The sequence below is a fragment of the Fukomys damarensis genome, unplaced genomic scaffold (genome assembly GCF_012274545.1).
Source record: "Fukomys damarensis isolate Sample0158 unplaced genomic scaffold, DMR_v1.0_HiC HiC_scaffold_5, whole genome shotgun sequence".
Taxonomy (NCBI): domain Eukaryota; kingdom Metazoa; phylum Chordata; class Mammalia; order Rodentia; family Bathyergidae; genus Fukomys; species Fukomys damarensis.
In genome coordinates this window covers 42,540,652-42,562,434 of record NW_022900917.1, presented here as the reverse complement: position 1 = coordinate 42,562,434, position 21,783 = coordinate 42,540,652, and the positions used below count along the sequence as shown (strand labels likewise).

The following is a 21,783-nucleotide window of genomic DNA, read 5'->3' as shown; positions in this document are numbered from 1 at the left end:
TCTGAGTATACATTTTTGTGCTATTGAAAAACCATGCACCACTGTCTATACCTGGAGACTTAAACAATGCCAGAAATCAAAATGCTTCCTGCAAATGCTAATTTTTTCCACATGGCATCGAGAGTAAGATAGTTGAGAGAAGCTTAAAAGTTATGAGGTAGATGATAGTGTGCTGACAGCCAAGTTATGGACTTACTGCTAGATTTTCTTACACACACTTAACTGAGGATGGTAGAATTCTGTGATGCCAAGCATGGAAATACTAAGCCTCCATTAAATCTATCAACCATGATATTTTTTTGTTCAAAATTTGTCCTTTCTTAAAATTTTTAAATTGGGATCTAATTGGGTTATATACAGTAGTTGTTATGAAAAGATAAATATATGTACAGCCAATCTTTTTGGATATGCTGGTTGAGAAAAATATGTGTATCTGTTTTCAGGAAGACTTGCGCTAAGTGATGTGTGATTGGTTCTAAAGAGGTACTTTGAGAAACTGTGTCATCGAGCATGTTACTGGCTCTATGATTTCCCAATTGCTATAAAATCTTTTAAACTCTCTGGCAGATAATTTGCTGCTGTGCTGCTGTTTACTAAAACTGGAACAAGGGGAGAACAAATCAGTTTAAAAGGATTAAGAAAATGAATAAAAATTATAGGCTGCCTGTAAAAAAAAAAATATATATATATATCCTCCCAGTGTGTTTGTTATAAGTGGAATGGGTCATGTCGTACTTTATCAGGAAAGCACAGGAGTATTCCAGCATGGTTAGAATAAAATAAAGATTTTTTTCTTTGCTTCATGCACCTGCAATAATAAGCATTATTGATTAAAATGTTAAGATCAATAAAGATTTAAAATTGGAGTAGAGGATACCTTACAGAGGAAAGAGGTTGTGGTTTGTTGAGTAGGCAGGCAATTAAATGCTTTGTAGAAAATTGACTTTTTATATCTGAACTGTCAGTTATGCTGCTTGGCCTTCACTTGGCATAGACTCTTGTGCAGTATGCATGTAGGCCTGAAACAATAAGCACTGTTACCAGACGAGTGTATGAAATCTTTGTGAATGTCATGTACAATCTAAAATGAATTGTACAACTTCAGTCCTTCTGAACATGCGTCATTAAAGCTTTCAAAAAGATTCTCTGTAGTGGTAATGAGGAAACTGCTTTTCAAGTCATTTAACATGTTTCTCTAGAATGCAGGTATTTATAATATGTACTGTAACATAGTAATACCTTGTCAGGTTCTTTCTACTATTACAACTGTGATGTTTTAAATTCCTTTCTCCTTTTTTTTTCTTGACTTTCTACGATCTACCAAATTATTTGATATGTGTTCAGCCTCATAAACTATGAATAGTTAGATATTGTTTACCTAGAAGTAATGATAGTGTTTTTTGTTATTTATTACTGTTATTTGTAGGAGAAAATTCTGGGTAGATCTAGAAAAATGAATAAGAAGAATACCAGAAATAGAGAAAGACTTATCAAACTACAATAAGTCAAACAAGGAAGTATAACAGAACAATACAAGTTTTCAGAAACCATTTTAAATTAATGAGCATTTTTAGGAAATATATGCAAAAGCTAGCTCTAAAAATTCCAATTCAGAGACCAGTGCCTAAAAATATTAATAACTAAACACAGGCCTTATGGAATGCTATGGGGAAAATGTGGCAGAAAATAAAAGAAATGCCTGGAGGGAAAGAAAAGAGTAAAGACTCACAAGTCCTTTACTTCTAGTTAGAACACTTTTCAGGGCTGCTGGGGGCACCACATTTTTCTTAACCCCTTCTCACCTCTGGGACAAAACACCTGAGCCACACCTTAAAGGAAGAGAGGCTTACTTTAGCTCACATTTTCATTCCATGCTTGGTGAGCTCCAATGCAGAAAGGATATGGGTGGAAGGAGCTGGTGAAGGGAAGCTACAACATCTTGGCAGCCAGGAAGCAGAGAGCAAAAGGAGGAGCCAGGGATGGAAACACACCCTCCATGCTCACACCCCGTGACCCATGTCTTTCAACTGGAACCCACCTCCCACCGGCACCTGCAGCTGTAGGTTCATCAGCCATGCAGTGCCCCAAGACCCAGTCCAAGTGCCTCAGCTCTGAACATATGAGGCCTTGGGGAGACATTCCAGATCCAAACCATAACACTGTCTTATAACTAATGACACGTTTGTTTGTTTTTGTAACTTACATAGAGAGTTGTTTTAGATTGGATCCAAGAAACGTTTTTGAAATCAAATCTCACCTTTGTGGACAGTAATTTCATTGTTTAGTTTTCTAAGATATATGTGCATAAATAAAAGTCTATTAACTATCCATGTGTACAAATGATGTTGTGAAGTCATTTCTTCTAAACCATGTGAAACATCAATAATATTTTTAAGCTTTATTGTGATTCCAGTTATTTAATTTTCTTTTTTTTTTTTTCTTTTTTTTGGTACCAGAGATCAAACTCAGGACCTTGCACTTTCGAGGCAGGCAGAGGAACCACTGAACTAAATCACAGCCCCAGTTATTTAATTTTCTATGGAGAATTTCTCTTATAAACATAGCTTATTATAGGTTAGTCTTAAATTTAAATTCTTAACTTATAGCTTCCCCAATAACCTTACACAACTATTCTATGTAGAAAAATCAGTGGCTTATTGTCTAGCCATTTTGATTTGGGCTGATTTCCGATTTTGAAATGAATTTCAAACAGTCTCACAAAATATTCCTGCAAACCTGTGGGACCTGACTTGCCTTTGCCTTGAAACATAGGTGCACCCTGAGTGTGACACTGGAGCAGGCCATCATTCTAGCCAGAAGTCACGGGCTGCCTCCTCGCTACATTATGCAGGCCACAGATGTCATGAGGAAGCAGGTAAGTCTTTTCTTGGATAGTTTAGGGTAGTTGCTTTACAGGACCTGTGAAAGGTTCTTTTGTTCATTTATCAGGCATCTAACAGGTGCCTAAATGTGGCAGGCACTTTTCCAAGCACATGACAGCCAAGTAAGTCATGAAAAGAGAAACTCCTAATGACAACACAGGCTTGGATTCTCCGAAGATCTTGTATGACCCTGGGGAAAAAAAAAAGATGATGTCTGTGTGATAACCTCAAAGAGAAAGGGGATTAGCAGGCAAAATGGGACAATGGTGGGCTGGCAGGGAGGGTCATAGGTAAGGAAGCTTGGACATACGGTATTTTCTGGGAATGGTAAATGATTTAGTAAGTTTCTAGAAATAGATTGGGAGAGGGACAGTGGCAAGGAAGAAGAGGAACTTACTGAGGGACTGCTTGACTCTGGCAGTCTCCCTTGCCCCATGCTGTGTGCATTATTCTGAGGATAAAGTACTGACCTCAAGTTTGTTCCATAACTTCTTTGTAAGGCATCATAGCATGTGGGGCCCTCTTTCAGGGAAACCACGCTGACTGGCACCAGCACATATTTCTACCAGCGTCCTTCCGTCACCAGTCTTCTTCTGCGGATTCGGCAGTAGCAGCAAGAGTAGTGGCTGGAGTCTAGTCCCCAAGCCAGCACTTACTCACTCAGGATCTGAGCAGTTAGAATACAAATCTGAATCAAGTACCTCACTTGGATTCTGTTTCCTTTGCCTTTAAACCTCAGAAAAATTGTTTAGCTGTTTCATTCCATTTTTCAGAGAGTGAGTGATTAGAATATTTGCCACATTTACCATGTGTTGATATATTTGTATTATTTCTTTATTGATTTGAATTATTATATATTAAATTACAATAATTTGCTATATATTGAAGCTTATAATGTATAAAGAATATTATTAATAAATAATGTAATGGAGGACTTTAGTTTCTTTTTTAAAAAGAACTTTTTGGCATCTTCTGTTCTTGTTTTAATTTTGGTATTGCTTTCATGTGCAGATTTTGTGTGTGTACTTTGCATACAGATGTTCTTTTTACTTGGGGCTTGAGTTTGAAGACAAGACTAATTCTTTTGATAATGATTATAATAATCATAAGCAGCACTTTTACATAACCAGTGGATCAAATAAAAGGCTTGAGGTAGAAACTATCATTGGCATAAAAAACATAGCTTTCCATATATATGTTATATTGGTGGAACCCTACTCAAAAATTTCTTCTTGACTTTTGTTATAAAAACTAGATTTCCAAAGTATTCTGATCCCTTGCTTTCATACTCATCATAGTATCAAGGCATCATACTCATCACTAAGAATGAAGACATGGGAACAATGAGGTCCTGACTCAGTCTCACGATGCACACATGGGTAGGGAAATTGCCAGGACACAGACACCAATGAGCAAGTGCTCCAAGACTTGTACAACCTCAGGTTATCAGGACGTAGTAAAGGGAGCGAATAAGTAGACTTTGAGCTCCTTGATGGCTGAGGCACTGAGTCTTATTCATTTTGGTGTCACATTTTCCAAGGATAGTACCTAGTACAATGTGAATGCTAAATGATGTTTGTTTATTAAATTGGTTTTAAATAGGATAACTAGGAAAAGTTGTTGTACAGAGAGTGGGTATTTGGTAAGAGTTAAGAGCACAGTGCCTTGAATCAAGCAGCCTCAGTTTGAATCCTAGGTGCTTAGTACTTCAGTGCTTATTGCTCATATAATTTGCAGCAAGATTTTGAGATTTTTCTGTTTGTTAGTTTTCTTGTTTTTATCACAGGCATATAAATAGTACTTGCCTTCTAGTATTGTTTGGATTAAATAATTCAGTATACTTAGTGCACTGAATACTGATATAGTGAGTGACCAGTTATTAGGAAACTAAGATGATTTTTTTATGTGAGCCTTGGATAATAAACATAATGAAGACAGAGAGGAAAAGGAAACAAAATGGTGTTTAGGTAGAGAAAGCAACATGAACAAGGATGTAAAACAACAAATAATTGGCATACTTAGTATATGAAAAATTATACAGAAAATTCAAAGTAAAATGTGCCAATAGATGTGTTCAACATGACAAGCATCAAATTTTAAGAAAACAAACATCTTTCTGTTACTTCCATATTGAAATATTAAAAGATTGTAGACAAAGAATTATACATGAATATTTTAGTCTAGTTAGTAAATCTATTTTTCATTTTGGGCATGACTTAGAAACTGTAAAATAAGTGTATGTGTACAGCATGATTGCAAAAAGAAAGAAAGAAATTATATGAGAAGCCAAAGAAAGTGTTTACAGATAAGGAAAGAGAGAAGACTAGAATCTAAACTGAACCTTGAGCTGGACTGGAATTAGTGGTATCAGTAGGAACTGGTGGATCCCTACACAGACATGAGCATAAGTACATATAAATGTGGAAGTGAATATAGATGTGTTTGTTTGCAATAGTCAACTCTCCCTGTCTTGAAGCAGTAAATTATCAATAGTAATGAATATAGGTGGTATCTTGGCTTCTAGATATCATTCTCCAATAAAAACAGCCCTTAGAGAAATGGTGAGTTACCAGCTGAGATAGGGTAGACAAGTCTGAAACATCTTGAAATGCCAAAAATCAAGAAAGCAGTAAAACAGGATGAGCTCATATCAAGTGGAACAAGAAGCAAACAGAAAGAGCTCCCAGTGGCCACATTTGGAACATTTGGAACCATAAAATGATTGGATTATATCACAGAATAAAATTAATATCTATGAGTCTGTGCTGATTTAAATATATGGTTAAATAACTACATAGTTCTTATTTTATAGAAGAACTCCATTTAATAAACATGGAAGTATTGTTATTGTAGACATGACACACCAGTGTAGGCTCAAAATAGTTCAGTGAATGATCAAAGAGAAATAGGATATTCACACAGTCTTTTAGTAGTGTCTTGCCCACATCTTTGTTAATTCTAAAAGGAGTGGTGATGACTTTATAGTGGAATAATCTGGCAGGCACCACTTTAGCCAAATAATCAAATCTAATGAAGCTGGATAAGACATGTTGATGTCATGTACCCACTTATATGATGCATAGCTAGAGGGAGCACAATGTCACTTCTGTGACATTTTTTATCACAAATATATTTCTTCCCTGTGAGAAAACATCACATAAATCCAAATTGTGACATTCTACAAAATAATGTCCATGCTCCTCAAAAGTATTAAGGTCACAAAAGACCAGAAGTTGCTGAAAATAAAAATTTATGAAAACAATATGCAATACAGGACCAGGAAATGAAAAGGAGTATAATTGGGAAGATGGTGGCATTTTAATAAGATGTGCAGTGTGGTTAAGAATATTAGATTAATGTCAACTCCTGGTTTTGATCATTATGTTATGGTTAGATGAAGGGTTAATATTAGGGGAAGCTAAATGAGGTATGTACAATCCCTGCTCTGTTTTTGCAAACTTTCTCCAACCTCAAATTGTCTCAAATATATGTTCCATTTCCCAAATCTCTTCCTTTTTGCTCCTTCCCCTTTCTCTACTTGCTTTCTTTTGTTAGATCCATCCTGAGAGAATATATTATTTAATTTTCTTCTTTTTCTCCTATTCTTTCTGCCCTTTACTTGGTTCAGTGTTTGGAAACTAGAAGCATTTCAGAGTTTTTTGAGCAACCTCCCTTCACCTATTCTAAGTCACAAAACCTGGTTTTTTGTTCTTTGCAGTAGCTAATTTTTGTTAAGAACTGAACAACAATTATAACTTCAACTTGGAAGATTATAGAGACTTCTTCATAAACAAGGTTATCTTTTTACTATAAAGTTTGAGTCAAAAATTTTAAATTTCAGAAAGCCATATGGATATGACTGATCCAGAAATTACTGTGGAACTATTTGAGAAAATATTTTTGCTAAATATAATTAAGTTTAAAATATCTATTCAACAAGGAAAATCAGGTCTATGACTATGATAGAACTTTGATTTCTATAACATGCAAGTGATAACACAGACCAGGTATTTATAGTTTGATCTTAACTGTTGTCAGTATTTTAAGATACTAATCACTTTTGAGAATAAACACAGACTAGATGAGGTGGTGAACAGGAAACTCTTACCTTATTTTGAATGATGTGATTGGCTATAGGAAAAAACTGGTAATCATTTGAAACAGTAAAGTACATCTTGATTCTTAAAAGCTTTGATTTTGAAAGTGTTCAGATAGTGATTTCTCTCTTACTTCTTCATCCTGTCTCTTCTGATGTTAAATATACTGCTAGAACAACTGCTCCACACTCAGATTTTAGTGTTATGTTAAATAGCACAATGGAGAGCTAAAAGTGATTTTTCTGGCCTTTAGGGAGCAAGAGTTCAGAACACAGCAAAGAATTTGGGAGTCAGAGACCGGACCCCTCAGTCGGCTCCAAGGTAAGTGCATCCTCCGGTCTACTCTTTCCCAGAGGGTGGGGAAGCCTCCTCCAGGCCTTGTCACTAGAGGATAAAGCACCTACTCTAGGAAATGCCCTGGGTCACACTGATGGTAATCATGGCCAGTGCCTTTTAGACCCCCAGGGGCTAAGGGTGATTAAGCAGTCATACTGTCACACTTCACTGAGCAGTATTCCATTTTATAATTCCACCAAGAATTCAAAAGCAGAAATCCACATAGGTACAACTAAACTTTGGATCAAAATATGAGACTGCCAAAATGCCAATTCCACTTATTCTATATTTACACTTATTCTTTCCTCTGCTATGACTGCGCCTCCCATCTGTGTCTACCTTTGGAAAACTACTTAATACATGAAGCCCAGCTCATGTATCATTTTCTGCCTGGAATCTTGTTTGAGTTTATTCTTTTCTGGGTTTCTTTTGCATCTTGTATGTTACTTTATAACAGCCTTAACTCTATTGTGTTGCACTATTTCTTAGCACAAGTCTTTGCCCAGTATTAATACCTAGGAGGAGAGGATGTACTTTTGTGTTTTATTTATTACCTACATCATACTGCCTACAGAGTAGACATCAAATTTGTAAACTGATTTCAAGTGTGTATTAATAAATCAGTAAATCAGCTTTACGCTTGTTATGCAGAAATTCACAGTTCACACATATCCTCCTCGTAAGAAAGAAAGGGCTCTGATCCACCTTTAAAATAAATGGATATAGTTCGCAGGCATAGAAAAATGTTTTGATTTCCCTGGTAATTAAAGTAGGCAGCCATTTATCTTAAATTGGGTCAAAGCTAAACAATTTCTGTTGCATGTGATTGCTGTTACACATTTGCATTTGAACCAAAAGCAGGCTCTTCCAAGCACTGTCACAGACAAAACGCTCTGTATTTGTTTCTATTTACAACGCCATTACCGGGATGAGAACGATGACTGCAGCATTTATGAAGTTATATTTCATTCTGAAAAACTGTGTAGGCAGCGAAAGTGCTTTCAGAAGGAAAAACATATTTTCCCTCTGAAAATGGATGGAACACTCATGTTCTAGCTGCATTTATTTTTAGTGCTCACTCCTAACTGTTTAATCTTCCGGTTAATGTTATCTTTCATAGATGATTAGATTAGAATATAAGACTTTCTCTTGCTGAAGAATAATTTCACATAAGCATTCTCTTCCCAGTGCCTTGAGCAAACATGGCATATTTGTATACCAGACCCACTAAAGTGTTAAAATTCCAGTAAGAAAACAAGATGCTGATCCAGCGAGGTGTTTTTAGCTAGGGTTTAGGAAGCAGTGGGTTGGAATAAGACTTCAGAATCCTGATCAATAAACCAACATGCAAGCTGAACACAAGGAAGAAAACTGATGAGCTCACTTTTTTTTTCTTTTTTGGATCATGTTTAAAGTACTTGAAATGAAAGACAATAAAATGAACCAGCTATAAAGTTGACACTTTTACGAGGGAATAATAACTCCAAGACAGAAATAAAGAGAAATTTAAATTTTTATTTTATTTACTCTTTTCTTCATTCTATAAATATTTATGGAGGATCTAAGAAATGCATGTGTTCTGCTGCTTTGCCCCAGAGAGACTACAACCCTAAGACAGAAATAGTCCTGGCCCTCATGGAGCCTTCAGTTAAAGAACTGAGATGAGGAAAACACCACTGGTCAGATGCAGTCCGTGGAAGCTGTAGGTGTAAGGCCAAGGAACACGAAAGAGCACAAACACCATTTCTGACTCAGAGACAGGAGTTGAAGGTGACATGTGGCTCTCGAGTACAGGACATCTGTGGTTAAAGCTGGTGCAACTAATGTTTCTGAAAGTTACACTTGTGGAAGTCTAGAAATGAGTACAAACTGTCATGAGAACACAGAAAGAGGGCAGAACACAGCCTAAGGGTGGAGAAGGGAAGTCACAGAATACTTGTGGCCCAGTCAGAATGGTGAGAGTGTCCCATACCGCAGATACATTGGCACAGGGGCCCAAAGAACATGTCATATTCTGAGAATTCAGCTTCTATGACTGGGGATTTCATGTGATTTAAGAGCAAGGTGAAGTAAGCTAAAAGTGTAGGCAGGAATCAGGTCAGGAAGAGATTTATAGGAGATCTTGAAGAGCTTTCTTTTTGATTTAAAGACATTAATCTCCCTCTCTGGAATACTTGAATTTTAGAATTTATCTTTAGCAACATTAAGAGGGTCCATTTGAGGACAATTAAGACTGAAGAGACTTGAAAGGAGACTAAGAATTGAGAATCAGGATGAGAAGGTGCATTAGGGAGATACTTAGAAGACAGAATTAATAGTCTTTGGACACTAAATAAAAATAGTTGAGGAAAAGGAATGTTCTAGGATGCCTGCAAAATCTTTGGCTTAAATAACAAAGGATTAACGATTCTTGCCCCCGAGATAGTGGAAGCAGAGGGAAAGAGTACATTGGGAAGTGTTGATGAGCTCATGTTGGTTTAAGATTGAGGAGTGAGAGGATAGCTAAGTGGAGAAGCCTTTTTGGGCAGTTCAGTACCCCAATCTAAAGTTGAGGAGGGAAGTACAGGTGGAGCTATAGTCCTACAACTCATATTCAGGAGTTCAATAAAGACCTAGAAATGAATTTTGTTACCATAGTGAATGGGCAACAGAGATGACAAAAGGTTGGGAACCATCAGCAGTGACGAGAAAGCAGAGGAAGGGATTGACAGAATATACAATGTACTGGAGAAAATGAAAGAAAGAAAGAGATAGTTCTTCTGGAATTTGAAAAGGAGGAAGTGGCCATAGGTACACCACAGAAAGATTGAACATAATAATTCAGGGAGTCAGAGTTCCGGAGAACAGAATATTGAAGTTTAATAATTCTGAGATAGGTTGGTTCCAGGTAGTGAATTTCCTGGATATCCTTGACTCTGTCAGTGTGGAAAGTCCACTTTAGCAACTGGTTTCTTCAATATGTGTTAGGAACTGCTTTTGGCATTGGGATCTCAAGATGGATGGGACTCATTTTACATGTTCATGGATCTTCCACCTAATGGGACAAAACAAACCTGGGGCATCAGGTAAATGTGTGCTGTGACAGAATGGCAGGAGCCAAAAGCAGAAGCCAGTCCTTCCTTTCTTCTGACTTCCACATATGGGTTGGCTCTGCAGAGATCCGAAGCAAATCTTCGTCAAGGACCAAAATATTACATTTGTGATATTGAATTACTAGTGTGGCACACTGACCTTATTTTCTATTATGTCAAAAAATTTGCAACTATTAGGTGTTTAATGCCTGATTTTCTTTTGTTTATTTAATTTAGAAACAAACATTGGTTAAAAAGTGGAAAACAAATTGGTTTTTAGCCCCACTTTGAGTCCTCCTTGTGACCTTATTTAGTCAGGTGTACTGTTTTTCCTCTCTGAGACAGTATTTTTCATCTGCAAGATGGGGAGAACTGCTTCGAAACAGGATACCATTGATACTTCACCTGTCACAGAGTCATTTGCTTTGTGGGCTCTTTTAACACATCTTATATTTGTGCTGGATAGAAGATAAAGGATATGTTCTGTGGGATGAATTTGAAAGATCTGTTCTGCAGATTTGGATCTGAGCTAAAATGCCAGCTCTGCAATGGCTGCCTGAGCCCAAACAGGAATAAGAGGAAAGTGAAGCCCAGAATAAACCTTGTTTGTGGAGATCACTGGTGTGCATGAGTACTTGGCCCCAGATGTTGGCAAAGGCCTACACTGCCCTGCCCACCAGTTTAGCTGCCAAAATACAAATGCCTCAGTACAGAGTCAAAGTCCAACTCTTTACCTGTTCCATTTTACTTCCCAGCTTCATCTCCTTGCTCTAAATTCCCAAAGCTCCACAACTTCCATTACAAATGTATTTGAACTCACATAACCCTGAGTCGCTTCCAAGAAGACTCACAGAAGCTGAAGCTACCCAGCTCTGCAGTTCCCCGAGCTATTATTAGCTATTATTAGCTATCGTTAGGTGATCACGGGGAGTAGACTTTGCTCCAGTTTGCAAGGAAGGCATTTCAAAGTTTCATCTACCTGGTGGCATTAGTTACGTTCTGTGGGGTGTGCAGAGCAAGGTAATAGCATCTGATGGCTCTGCCCAGAGCTCACTCCTCTCTCATTACTGTTCTGACTAAGGCCATTGTGCCATTTCACTCATCAGGCAACACTGTCAGCGAAATAAGAGGATAAAAATTAAGAAGAAAAAACTTCTGATCATTCTATTATTCTATCCCTGGGAAGGCAACTTGAGCAGCACCACATCTTTCAGCTGCAAAAATACCTTTCAAGTGCACCAGCTCAATTTAATATATTCTTTTCTCTATGAAATAAGCTTTTTTGATGTGACATGTCCTTGGTTCCACATTCACCTTTTCCATGGAGATAACACATAGAACATAAACCGTGTTCCAAACTTGCAGTACATTTTGCAAACCTTCAGTGGTAATAACTTCTGCATTTCCAGACAAAGAAAGTTCATTCATTAGCCAGATTTACAACTCAGTATTAAATCTTTCTCATTCTTACCTCATTGATTTAGAATCAGCATGGGATTAAATGTCGAAAGGAGAGGAAGTTTATAATTCTTTAGATTGGTTAGTAACTCATTTAAGCTGTGTCCAGTCTAATCTGTAAAAGAACCGGGGATTTTACTCAGTGTTTCGGCCTCCTACTTAGCAGGCTCAAGGTCCCAAGTTGGATTCCCAGTACCTAAAACAAACAAACAAACAAACAAACAAACAAAAAACAAAAAAAGGAGTGAGTCACCACAGCTAACCCTGGATTTTGATTGCTTCTTTAACAAGATGTGTAAGGGTGTGGCTTAGTGGTGGAGGATTTGGCTTGCTTACCTGCACTGAGTTTGATCCTAAGCACCACAGAGAAGGGGAGAATTCAGAGAATAGGTTTTGCTACCAGCAAAGTGAACAGCTTGAGTTGCACTGGAGAGGAGCAGCGGATTTTTATAATGCAATGGTGTTCAGTCAACATACAGAGATATAAAGTAACGGAGTGTTTTCTAAATTAGAGGACCAGATTTTTAGAGTTTGCTAATTCATATACTATTTTAGAAAAATAGACAATGTCATAATGACTTTATGGAACAAAGAAATTATTATCAGTGTATCTGTTTTAACAATAAAAACATCTCAGGTAAGGGCAGACACCTGCATAGCTGTCAAACTTTTCTGTCTTTTTTAGACTGTACAAGCTCTGCGAACCACCTCCCCCAGTCGGAGAAGAATGAAGAGAATTGCCACTGAGCCAGGCAAGCAAAAGCTTCCTAACACTGGCCTAGACAAAGTACATGCTGGTCCAGCATTTCCTAGTGATGATAAAGGAATGCATTTTTTCCTTCATGATGTAAATGACTAATATTCAGTTTGTGCTTGGATATGTATGCTGGAAATGTTTATTCAAACAGTTCGTACCCTCCCCCCAAAAACCTGATCTCTCTGCATACTGACATTAAATATTAATTCACAGGACAAAATTCATCTCTAGAATTGATAAAAAAGAGGTATCAGATAAAAAATAACTACCATGCATCATCTTTCATTCAGTAATTTTATTGTGTTTGATTTCAATTTTCCCAAATGGACTCATTGTAATAATGGGTAGTTTTGATTAAAGAAAACAGTCACTGAGGAAAGATGGCCACACGCTACAGATCATAATGCAAAAATAGTAAGGACGGTATAGACTGGGTGATACACGTGTTTTGTCCTCCGAAAGTCCCAGAGAAAGACATGTGCATGGAGGTGGCGAACCTGCTTCACTTCTGCTTTGCAGGAGCAAAGAAGAGATATAGAGACATCCTGCTACTTTCTGGTGTACTTATGCCCATGGACTAAGCCAGTGAGTTGGCTCTGGCCCTGGTCTCTGCTATGGGCATGGTTCCCCTCGGCTGTGTACACTGGCTGCTATATCATTGGTGACCATGGGTAGGAAGTGGCCGGGAGTGAAAAGATAAAAGGAAGCAAAGTGAATAAAAAAGAGAAAAATAAGTCTGTACAAAACTCAGCCTTTGACTTAGAAAATCTCAGACTCTTAAAGAATATACCATTATGAGTATTTTTTTAATTGAGGTATATGTATAAGAAAAATAAAGTTTTATTTATTGTACTTTAAAAGGATCATTACAAACCTTGATAATTTATGAATACAAGGCATATTCTGTCTTCATTCTAAATATATGTAATGTTTACCATTTTATATTGATGTAATAACATTGGTTTTATTATTTTGGATACATTAACATTGATTTTTAAATTAATAATTTTCAAAAGAATAAAGACTGTAATAATTATAGTCATACTTTACTTAATCATGGGGATCCAGAGGGATAAGTAAGTTCTGAGAAATGTATAAGTAGTCAGTGTTTTGTAAAAACATCATACAGTCCACTTACACAAGCTAAGACAATATTGTTCGATAATATGAACTATGGGACCACTCTTAACATGCTGTCCACTGTGGACCACATCCCTGTGTAGAACATGTCTGCACATGATTTGAAACAAAATATGTTCAATACTTTTATAACTAAAATTTAGGCAAACCATTATTAGATTATAATTTGTGAAACCTAATTATGGCTTTCAAAATCTTACTAAAAACCATCACTAGCAGTTGTGTATTAAATAATAAAAAATGCTTCATTACATATGTACTTATATACTGCTGGTCAAGGTGATAATAAATATTAATTGGCACAGAAGCACTTGAATCTTTTGTGTTTTACACATATGTATAATGGCAAGTTAGCCTACATCATAAAAGGTTGAATATTTTCAGTTTAATAAAGATAGAGCCTTTACACAAAAGAATATTCTTAAGATTATCAGTAAGTGAAGCCTCATGTATCCTGAAGGCTCATGTAAATTATAATTTTCCTTCTACTGAAAATGTGATAACTATCATTGTAGGGTTAATAAGTGAACACAACTGATTAACTTTTCGTATCATCATGACTGTTTTCTAATCACTACCTTGAAAGGGTCACCTGAATAATTCATTTGTACTTTGCCATAATCTCATGGGGCACATTATGTGCTATTGTGGTATTTATAAATCAATATATTTTAAGGATCTGCTCTTCATACAATAAGATTGCTTAATATTATTTTTAGAGTAAGACATAAGTGTACCACCTATCCATGAACATGGTACTTACTAAATGCTTAAAAATTAAAACTAGTTTATGTTAACTTTGATCACTGTGATTTTTTATTTTAATAAAAATTGTAACTAACATTTTATAAGTGATTACTGTGTACCAAATAATACCTCTGATTGTTTTGCCCATAGTTTGTTATTACTATTCCATATATCCTCATAATTGTGATGTAAAACAGTATATTTCCCCAAAAGAATGGCCCGATGACTTAAACAAATTCATATGAATAACAAGTGCTAGAACCAAAATTTAAATCCAAGAGTTCTGCCTTCTTAATACATTATCCTTAATATCCTTAGTAATATCACTATTTTAATATAATGAATTATTTTATTAAAGTTGAGGTTATAAGGCATGTAGTGCCATTTAACTATACCTTTCATATTGATCAAAACAAATGAAAATATATAATGTGTCTTTAACATAAAAATTATAAGATCTCCTGCAAATTTTACCATAATGTATATAAATTTTGAAAGAGCCTATACTATAACCTAGAAAATATTATCATATTTTCCCATAATTAGAAGCAACACTTTTAGATAGGCATTGAAAGCTGAAATAATATATCAGATAAAACTTGACTATTATTTTCAAACAGTGGCAACCATAAAAATTCTAATGTATCAATGAATGATTACAAAATTTTAATACCATAATTTACATCCTTATGACTTTGGACATTTAACTGTTCTTGAGTTTTTAGAATATGTTTACCTAAATGCTAAAAGCTCCTTTATAACTAGTGTTTCTTCAAATGCTATTGAAGCCTGCTTATTGTTTTATCCAAGTTCTGAGTTTGGACATTTTCCCCTCTCTATCTAAATTGCATTGATACTTTAGATCTGAACATGAGATCGCTTTAAAACAGTGTCAATAATTCACAGCCAATACAACATAAACATTCTGTAATGTCTTTATATATTTCTAATATTAATTTCAAATATATAATTTGATATAATTCAAATATATATTTATGATGAATTTCAAATGTATAATTTGATATAATTTTAAAATATGAGGAATTTGAACCTAGAAATTTGTATCAACTATTACAAAAGAGAATGAAAGAATGAGAGAGAAAAAAATTTATGTACTAGTCTTTCTGATATTGGATATCTAATTTTGAATTTAGAGTCTAAACTGTATAACCAATATCCTAATCTGAACCCTTATACTATTTTCTGTCTCTTTAAAGTATCTTCTTCCAATGACTTAGATTTCCTGTGCGTTCATTGGCAGCAATAATATTAAATTTAAAACAGGTTCATTTCTTAGGATACCAAAAATTAAATGACATTGGATATGACTCTATGAATTAATTTCAGTTTTGTAATCCCTTAATTAAGAGTGAAGTAAAGTTACCATAAGAAACAAGAAAAAAAATGGGTAAACAAATCCTAAAAGCCATATTAACTAATTTAAACCATTTTCAGTCATTCTGGCAATACAATTTTTAAGTTTATATTTATTCATTTGGAAGCATTTGATTAAAAGTAAATTATTCCATGTATTTAAAAAAATTACACTCAATGGTGCCACCACCTGCCTTGCAAGCACATGAACTCGAGTTTGATCCCTACTACCAAAAAAAAAATGTAATACATTTCTATTCAAAATACTAGTGTATTTTTATTATTTCAAGTAGATCTTTTCCTATGTTGCATAATGTAATGCAGATTAGTAGACATAATTTTATTCATGTGTATTTTCATAAAATCAAAACATGAAAATTTAAAATGAATAGCCTTCCTTCAACTCATTCCTACTTTATGTTTTACTTTAAAGGTAATTTTCAGAGCTTCTGCATTTCATCACTAACAAATAATATTGAGACTAACTAACCTGTAACATTTGACTGAGTTGCTTCTAAATCTTTGGAAACTACGCTTAATGTTTATTGACTTACTTTATGTGAATTATCTCACTAAATTATAGATTAATAAGTTTCCTATAGTCAGTAATAATTTCATTAACATGCATATGTTAACCAATTCTCAGACTGGTCAGATGTCCTGCTTCAGTACTAGGGCAAAAGATTTTGAAATGGTTTAAGAGAAATGAATTTCTATTAAGCAGAACATTCTATGGTGTATTAAGTGTTTGGAATTGGGGTGATGAATCCCAGCAAAGTTTTACCCTTAGAAAGGTGGGGAAAGTTTTAAGGTGGGTCTGTGCCAAGAATGGCCCCAGGGTATTCCCTGAATAAATATTGGCTACCATCTTCCTAGGTGCTGCAACTCCATAATAGTCATTATGTTATGGTTAGACTTTGGTTTCAGAAAAATGTTACTGCCTCAAAGACTTGCCATTAACAGTTTCTCAGCACTCATATTACATTGCCAAGCATTTTCTGGCATGCAAGTAAGACAGGTAAAGAAGAGCCTGTGCATCCTTTAGAGGTTGTTAACTAGACACAGGCCTACTTCACTCAGGATAGTTTGTGTCTTTCACTGAGAAGAGATTTCTGAAGTCTACTAAGTGTACTAAGTGATTATATATGTGTATGTCAATGTCTATGTATATTATATAATATTCACTACTTGTGTTTTTATAATACATTTTTAGTCACTTAAATTCTTATGTCTTGTTTCATATGAGATGGAAAATGGAGTCATTCTGTGTTAGCATTGTAGACATGACAATGATCGATGCAGTATAGTTAAATATCTTTTGATCACTGGCTGGCTGTTTGCACTGGTCAACTTTCTGTCATTGTTAAAAAAAAAAATACCTGAGATAATGAACTTATAAGAGAAAGGTTTGGTTTTGGCTCACAACTTGTGAGGTTTCAGTCTGTGACCAGTTGGCCTTATGCTTTGGGCTTGTGACAAAGTAGCACACCATAGCAGGGGAATGAGAACAGAGCAAAACTGCTCACCTCATGGTCAGGAAGCGAGAAGGAGAGAGGAAAGGACCAGGGTACCCAGGATCAAGAATGCACCCCAAATTACCTAAGGGCTTCCCAGAGAGCCTCACTTCCCAAAGGTTCTGCCACCTCCCAATAATGCTGCCTGGACCAAGCTGCTGACACGTGTGCCTCTGGGGAGCATTCAGCATCCAAGTTACTGCACTATATAATCTAAAGCAGATGATCTGGCTTGGATATCAAAAAGCAGATGATTTTTTAAAATTTTTTAAAATTACACTACTAGAAATAAAGAGCTTTTAATAGTTCATTTTAGATTAAAAGAAAACCCCAAATGCCATGTATTCATTCAACAAGTGTTTCGCAGAATTCACTTTTCACAGGCATGGCCAGGGGTCTGGTGGAACTGTTGAATGTGTTTGGATCAAAAATCTTCAGTGTTTCCATGTGTTTTTGATCACTGTCTCTTACTTAAAGTGACATTATTTGTAACACAAACCTATTTTAATACATGTACATATGCATACTGTATGTAGCCAAGAACACTAAGTTGGTGAAACATTTTAGAAAACATACATTTGAATTTCAATGTCTAGTGACACAAGCAAATTTATTAGTATTCCAGATAAATATATATTTTTGTAACTGTAAAGTAAATGACTAGAACATAGCATTTTACTTAAAAATATTTTTATAAGCATGCAGTATTCACTACTTTAAATAGCAAAATATCAACTTGTTTCTTTAGTAAGTGTTTTGAACATATGTGTATTTAACATTGTATAACATCCACAATTTAATGATAAATTTCATCTGAATGTATTATTGGTCTTGTTTTCTTTTGTAAAATATCTATGTGAAATAGGTTCAATCACGCTATATTTTGTGTATGGTTAAAATTATCAGAGTGCATTATGTATTTTATGTCATTCGTATTTGTCTGCATAAAACTTTGTATCCCAAGTGTCAACAATAATAAATTGTAGTGTTACCAGTTCAACTTCTTTCCATTTATATTTAATTCATTCCTTTTAAATCTTAGCTGTTTGAAAGACAGAAACCATGAAACAGATTTTCACCCTTCAAGACCGTGAGGATGGGAAGGGAAGATGGGGAAGAAGGAGAGAGGAGATAGAAATGATCGACAACACAGTATGTGTATGGACCAGTTCCCTAAGAAGAATCACTAACATGTATGAATTAAAAAAAAAGAGCTCACAAACTCAATGCATGTATGAAAAAAAATCTACAAATATGACTGGGAGAGATGATAACTGCTAAGGAGGAAACAGAAAACAGAAGCTTACATAGGCCACAACATAGGAAAACTCCTCAGGAGACCACAGACTTATACTATTCTGTGCATTAAATAGCCAATCTCGCAAGTCTTATGTAGTTCTTACTATATGGGAGCCACTGCCTAGTTGGAGAGTCTTACAAATGTATGTAATTCCGAAAATGTAAGGTTAAGGAGCTTGTCGTTCTTCAAGGTGATTCATGAAGTACACAGAATGGTAGCTAGCAACCTAAGATAATTCATACTAACACTAAACGAGATAAGGCCATGAGAAGCATGCACTGTAGAAACTCAAGAGAATTTTGATTCAATCAAGCATGAATGTACTAGACATAGACAGAATACTTAGCTACTGAGCTAAGCTAGATATCTCATAAGTAAAAATACATGTATAGCCATTGCCCTTATGGAATTTACAGTCTAAGGGGAAAAATATGATATTTTAAAAATACAAAAATGTTAAGAAAATACTAGGTCAGCAAAGGTGGTCTGTTTTCGGCATGACTAAGATTAAGCAAAACAAAAAGAGAACCTTTGTAACCTTAACAAAATGAGCATGAAAATGAACACAATGATCGAAACAAACAGGTGTCAATGGTGTGGTGAGTAGGTTCACCTGTCCAGAGGATATAGATCTGGGGATGTGGTTAGAAGAGCTCGGTGGTAAGTGAGATTAAGTCTGGGTGATATGGATCTCTAGATGCCACACTAAGAAGTCTGGACAGTGGACACCGTGAGTATAAGAGAAGCGATGAATAATTGATGACAGTCATAAAGAATTATGAATACCAAGTGGGAAGTTAGAATATGTGTACATTGTAGACTTGAAGGCTGGCTTAGAAATGCCAAAACTAATAAGTGAGGGAAATGAAAATCAATAACTGGATTTTGCTTTTTGGAGATTGATGGTATACTCTGAGATGGTAGGTTTAATACAGTTTTAAAAATAAAAACATAGAATCAACAAGCATAGGCTGTTTTAGAGCAGCTTACCGAGCTAGGTGTGGTGACACATATTTTCCAGCATTTGGGAGGCTGAGGCAGGAGACCAGCCTGGCCTACATAGTGAGTTCAAGGCCTGCAGGAGACCCTGTCTCAAAAATCAAAAAAATACAACACCTTGCCAAATACCTGTGTTCCACAGATGCCATTAGGTCTGAACACATACACTAATACCGTGCATACGAGTATTTTGTGGTAAAACAAATTTAAGAAAAACAAAGTTAAACAGGTTTATTATAGGACCTCCCCAGGCTTCTAATACAATAATAAGCGTGACTTAGGAGTAGAAAAGTTGTAACCAACCCAGGTCTCTAGTCCATTTTGGAGCCAACTGTACCTGACCCAACAGCCAGCCTTCACTAGCAGTCTGATCTCAGGTCCCTCCTGTCCCAGGTATCACCTGTGGGAGACAGCCCACTACTTCAAGCTTTCCCCACCCAGGTGCCAATCGTGAGGGACCTAGACCTGCTATTTTGTTCTCTTTGACCCCAGGGGAAATGAAGATGAATGGCAAAGAGACACAAGTCAGTATAACATGCAGGCAGCCAAGGACTCTTGCCTGTAGTAGACAGAGAAATCCCACACTCCCACTTGCCTCTGGCTCATCTGACCTTTATTCATCTAAACACAAGTACAAGCAATCAAAGTAACCCAAGATTCATCTGCTTTCCAATACACATTAGTATGTGTTCAGATAAACAACTTAACCTTGGCTGTTTTAAACTTTTCCTAGACCCCGCAGTGCCATCACCCCTGAGTGCAGTCTTTCTCCTTTGTGCTCACAGAGGCCAATTAAGCCTCAATTCTCTGGTCTTCCACAAGAGGTGATTACACTGTTTCCTAAACTCGCTAGAAGGAAGGATGTATTTCATGCAGGACTTGTAAATGTATTTTCAGAATGCAAATGTTGATCAAAGCACAATATGGAAAAACTTTTAGAAATTATGTAGTACGAAAGGAAAGGTAAATATGTTAATGGGAGATGGTAGACTCTTTACCTGGTGGTGTTGCATTTGGGGGTTCAAGGAAGAAATGGCAACTCTTTGCATAAATGAACACTAACAACAGATTATAATTGAGAGCAGGTTGTGACTGTAATCTTTGTTCTCTCACCATTCATCTATGTTCAGGCTCTAATGGCCAATAGAAATTTATTCCACCAAAGGAAGAATGCAAATGCCTGAGCTCCTTTCTATCTCTTAAGCCTTTAAATATGAAGACATGTTGAACTAGGTCCCCATTCCCTAGAGTCCGAGATTTAGTACCAGTTCGTAGCCTATTAACTTGGCCACACAGTGAGAAGCAAGCAGTGGGTGGGCAAATGAAGCTTCATTTGTATTCATAGCTGCTCTTTGTGGCTCACATTATGCCATGAGCTCTGCCTCCTGATAGGAGCATGAACCCTACTGTGAACTGTGTATTTGGGGGATCTAGGTTGGGTACTTCTTATGTAAATCTAATCCTGAAACTATTCCCCCAACCCCTCTGCTGTGGCTAATATCTAGATGTCTTCCCAAACCCACGTGCTCATAGGTGGAGTTTTTCAGAGGAGGCTGGATTGAGGGTGTGTGATACTGAGGTTGAATATGGGTGTTAACTAAATGGATTTAGCATAGTTCTAGGGGTGGATAATGTGAAGGTGCATTCTGGGTCTGGGTGGCACTGTTCTAAAGATTTATAGTCTAGAAGGAATAAAAGGGGAAGGGAGGCTTGCTGCTGCTGATTTCTGCCAGCTCTGCCATAGACTGCTTCTCCTCTGCCATGCGGCCGTTCCCTGGAACCAGCTGACTATGGACTGAAACCTCTATAAATTGAGCTAAAATAAAGCTCTCCTCCTTTAACTCATGGGTGTCAGGTATTTTGTCCCAGTCACAAAAGAGTGACTAAAACATCCTTTGTTGAAAAATTGTCTTTCATGAGTCTGGTCCCTGGTACCAAAAAGGTTGGGGACTGCAGAACTGAAGGAAATTATTATATTAAAGCTTGGCTCTAGTTTGCCATGATTTCTGAGCTAAATTTGTAATGTTTGATGCCATAACCAAGATATCATGAATTGAAAGTGAAGAGCTAGTTTTTTTTTTTTTCACAAAAAAATATTTAAAAGACAC

The 21,783-nt window shown here is 36.2% G+C and overlaps 1 protein-coding gene across 1 annotated transcript in view; it reads left to right on the top strand.

Moving 5' to 3' along the window:
• The window catches only part of Prex2 (phosphatidylinositol-3,4,5-trisphosphate dependent Rac exchange factor 2), a 151,801-nt gene extending 130,336 nt beyond the window's left edge, over positions 1–21,465 (top strand). The window contains exons 28-31 of the mRNA XM_033760611.1: positions 2,773–2,875; positions 7,233–7,300; positions 12,530–12,596; positions 18,419–21,465. Coding sequence (XP_033616502.1) covers positions 2,773–2,875; positions 7,233–7,300; positions 12,530–12,575 — 217 coding nt within the window. The 3' untranslated portion in view covers positions 12,576–12,596; positions 18,419–21,465. The remainder of the gene's footprint in view (positions 1–2,772; positions 2,876–7,232; positions 7,301–12,529; positions 12,597–18,418) is intronic.
• Positions 21,466–21,783: the final 318 nt, after the last annotated feature.